We start from the raw sequence: 3885 nt of genomic DNA, 5'->3' as shown, positions 1-3885 counted from the left end.
CGCCGCGCCGCGGTCCCTGCACCGCCTTTGTGCCGGGGAGGCGCGCGCGGGGACCTAATCCATCAAATTGTCTACAAATTGTGAAGAAAATTCAAAAACCATATGGTCGCCAGCGCCGGCGCGCTCTGGGCTGCGGAGGGCCGCGGCCGCGCCCGCACCCGGAGCCGCGGGGGGCTGGGCCCGGCTATTGTCGCCTGTCAGCGGCCGCCCGGGCCCATTCGTCCCGGCCTTCATGGTCCGCGCTCCGAATTACAGACCCATCCATCCTAAGAGAGGGCGATTTATGTCGCCCGGGAGGAACCGGCCGCACGCCGGCCCCGCCGCCTGGCCTCCCTCCGCTCTCTGCACTCTGCGCGTCCTGGTAGCTCCTCTCCGACCATCCGGACCGCTTTCTCTCCGTCCGTCTCTCGGTCACAGTGTGGCTTCCTCGTTCTCGTTCTCTCTCCCGCCGCAGCCACCGGGCCACTTGGTTCTGTCTGTTTTCTGTGTGTCTTCTGGGGCTCCTTCGATTTCAGTTGCTGGAGGTCTCCCCGTTTCCTCTCGGACACACGTTCCCGACTCAGGCCCCGGGGCCCAGCGCCTGCCCGCCACCAGATGCCTATTTCTCACATCAATTTTGCGGAGAAAGAGAGCCGAGAGGCCTGAAGGCGAAACCCCACTCTGGTGACAGCGGCCACTCGCCAGGCCAGACGCAGCCCCTAGAGAAACCCGCCCTGTCCTGCAAAGTGAAAGCGGCATGCTCCCCTGCCAGAGACACCCCAGAGACCGGGACCCCAGACAGTCCCCTCGCCGTTCCTGGTCTCTGCCCCTTAGCCCGATGAAGAGCCCAGAACTCCTGGATGTTACCAGGCATTTACCCCAACTTTCAAGCAAATCCGGCCCGCACTTCAGGGCGCCTGCATGCTAGACAATGAGGCCTTCAGCCGCACTCCGCTGTGGGGTGACACGGACCCTCAGGCGGGAACCAAACGTGGGCATCCCCAGGCTACATTCTGCGGCCTGCCGCACTGAGCAACGCGGGCCTGCTACGCCCCCCGAGGGGAAGCTCACCCTATGTCCCCCGGGAGCTGAGCCACGCCTGGAGAAGGCGGTTGTGTCCGGTGAGGGTTCTCTGAGCCGCAGGGCAACTCTTTCCTCACCACTTGTCCCATACAAATTAATTTTGCTCCGGTGGCGCCCCCAGCGCACACTCGAATTTTCTCCCAGCGCCTCCCGCCTCGTTTTTTTTACCCGGACCTGGCGAAGCCCGCTTCTGCCCGCATTTACGAGCTGCGGCGTTCGGGGGTGAGAAACGCCTCTCCGCGCCGCTTCCCCCTCGCCCATCACGCTCCATCTGCCCCAAGACTCTCCCAAATCCGGGCGTGGGGTGACCAGCAGCTGCAGGAAGCTGAGTCTGCTACGACTTCCCAGTATCCGGCCCAGCACTCAGACACGGTCACCGCTGGCTCTAATAAAATGGCAAAGACTTTATTTATCGGAGAAAGAGGCCTTGGGTACAGTCCGAGGAGGAGGGGCAGGGCGGGAGCAGGGGAGGGGCCCGCGGGACCACCCTCAACGGGCCACCTTCCTCTGGCCATATCAAGCTGGGAGTGGGGTGCTGGAAGCTGCAAGACAGGCCCAGAGCTAAGGAGGAGGAAGTGGGCTGAGGGCGCTGGCCGGTCTCCTCTCTGTCTCTGTCACATGCAAAAAAATTCTAAAAAGAGTAAAAAATAATTCTAGGGCTTTGGGTTCGTTTTTCGTTGGTTGGTTGCTTGGTTGACTGAATTTCCCCCCTGCTTTGTCCCCTAGTGCTGGACCCCAGCAGGCAGTCCAAGGAAGCTGTGACACGCTAGGGGTCTAAAAAAAAGCGGTTTGTGGGCAGGGGAGGCAAAAACGGCGTGGGGAACAGACTTCTGGGGATGGGGGGAAAAAAGGTCGATTTGAAACTTGCAAGTCAGGACCGGCTGCCCCTCTCACCCTCTGCCCACGTGTGTGGAGGGAAAAGGCAGAAAATAAGTCAATGGCAAGAGGCCGAGGAGGCCAAGGAGAGAGCCCCAGGATGCATTCGTCACATGCAGAGAAAACTCAAAGCAGGCGCCAGCCTCCTTCAGACAGCCTGGTTCGTGTCAGGGGCCTCTTTGCGGCCTAGTCCTCGGCAAACCCGGCAGCCCAGAGCTTGGAAAACATTGAAATCTTCAAGGTTTGAAAAAATAAAAGAAGGAAGCCAGGCTGCGGTGCGAGCAGCCGGCCCTCCTGGTTTACATATCTGTACAGAAGCCATACAGAATGGCGCGGCCAGGGCTCCCGGGGCGGCGGAGGCTGCTCGCGCGGCCGGCCCGGCCGGCCAGCCCGGGTTTATTGCTTCGAGAGGGAAGAGGCGGCCGGGGCCGGGGCCGGGGAGGAGGTGGGTGTTGCAGAGGGGGTCCCAGCTCCCCTCGGCGGCAGTCCGGTCCGGGAGGCGGCGGGCGTGCGGGCGCTCGGGGCCCGGGGCGGCAGAAGCTCCAGGGCGCGGCTCAGTCGTCCACGTCGATCTCCTCGTCTTCCTCGTCCTCTGAGCAGTCCTGGCTGCTGGCCGGCTGGTCCGTGAGCGGGGAGGCCGGGGAGAGCTGCAGGGGCCCGGCGCCCGGGGCCTGCGGGACGCCTGGGGGTATTGCCGGGGAGCCGGGCCTCGACTTGGCCCGGCCGCAGCCGCCGCCGCCCGCGGCCTCCGAGTTCTGCTCTAGTTCGGCCAGCGCCACGATGTCCATCTGCCCGCTTGGGCCCAGTTTCTTGGCGGACTCCACGTCGGCCTTCATCTCCTCCAGGTCCCGCTTGAGCTTGGCGCGCCGGTTCTGGAACCAGGTGATGACCTGTGCGTTGGTGAGGCCCAGTTGCTGCGCGATTTGGTCGCGGTCGGCGGGGGACAAGTATTTCTGGTAGAGGAAGCGCTTCTCCAACTCGTAGATCTGGTGGTTGGTGAAGGCCGTACGCGACTTCCGTCGCTTCTTGGGGGTCTGCCTCTGCCCAAAGATGGTCATCCCGTCGCGACCTGCGAGGAAACCACAGTGTAGCTTTTCGCCAGGCAAAGGGGAACCCCCCTCCCTCTGGTTCTCAGCCCATAGCCCTCACCCCCATCACCTTATCCCACCCAGGCCCTCTGGGCCTGCCGTCTGCCACCGTTTCCTGCTCAGATCAAGTGGGCTTCTTGGGCTAGGGCAAGCCTCCTCACAGCAAACTCTCCCCAGGAAGTCCCTAGGAAAATGGGTTGTGGTCTCTGGCCCCTAGCTAAGAGTTGCTGAGAAAGACCCAAGCTCTCTGGGAGTGGGGGAAAAGCCAGGCAGGCCAGGCCGACTTCGGTGGGGACCCCGCCAGCTCTGGACGCATTCGCAGGCACCCCAGCTCTGCCTTACCCTGAAGGTCCCAGCAAAAAGGCTCTCGGTCCCCCACCCTGTCAGCAGGACTGGGCGCGCCTGGGCCACTGGGACCCGGAAGGAGCTGGGCAGAGCACGCAGAGCGTGCGGACAGGGCCTACCCAGACGTCCCTCGGAAATAGGGTTAGGGGTCCTGCCCCACCTTTCCTCTCTCCCAGCTTCAGGGACTCCGGAGGAAGGGCCCTGGCGGCTGGCGCGGGATGAGGCAGGCAGGGGGACGCAGGGGACCCCGATGGCGGCGCCTACCTTCGGCTGCCTGCAGGACGCTGACCTCCAGCCCCTTAAAGGTCTTGCTGGCGAGTTCTTCCAGCGCGCACAGCGGCGAGGTCTGCGAGAGCAGCGCGCGGCCCGCCAGCGGCAAGCCGCCCGGCGCGTGTTTGTCCGCCGCGGCCAGCAGGTGCGCCGCCCCGCACAGCGAGTAACTTCGCCGCACGGACGGCTTGTTGAGGATGTCCTCGATGCTGAACGGCGTCAGCGGCTTGTTGGAGTTGGCGGG

General features: G+C 63.9%; 1 protein-coding gene across 1 annotated transcript; it reads right to left on the bottom strand.

The window, feature by feature from the left end:
- Window positions 1-2492: 2492 nt before the first annotated feature.
- LBX1 (ladybird homeobox 1) lies at window positions 2493-3885 on the bottom strand (the record flags this gene model as incomplete). Its single annotated transcript, XM_013004289.3, has 2 exons — window positions 2493-3007; window positions 3636-3885. Coding segments are annotated over 2 exons (765 nt in total), but the record flags the coding sequence as incomplete, so codon positions are not given.

Source organism: Echinops telfairi, unplaced genomic scaffold (genome assembly GCF_000313985.2).
Source record: "Echinops telfairi isolate 266 unplaced genomic scaffold, ASM31398v2 ScPeMD7_70;HRSCAF=299, whole genome shotgun sequence".
NCBI classification, from domain to species: Eukaryota; Metazoa; Chordata; class Mammalia; order Afrosoricida; family Tenrecidae; genus Echinops; species Echinops telfairi.
The sequence above is the reverse complement of the archived record's forward strand: the minus strand, read 5'-3'. Positions and strand labels throughout refer to the sequence as shown.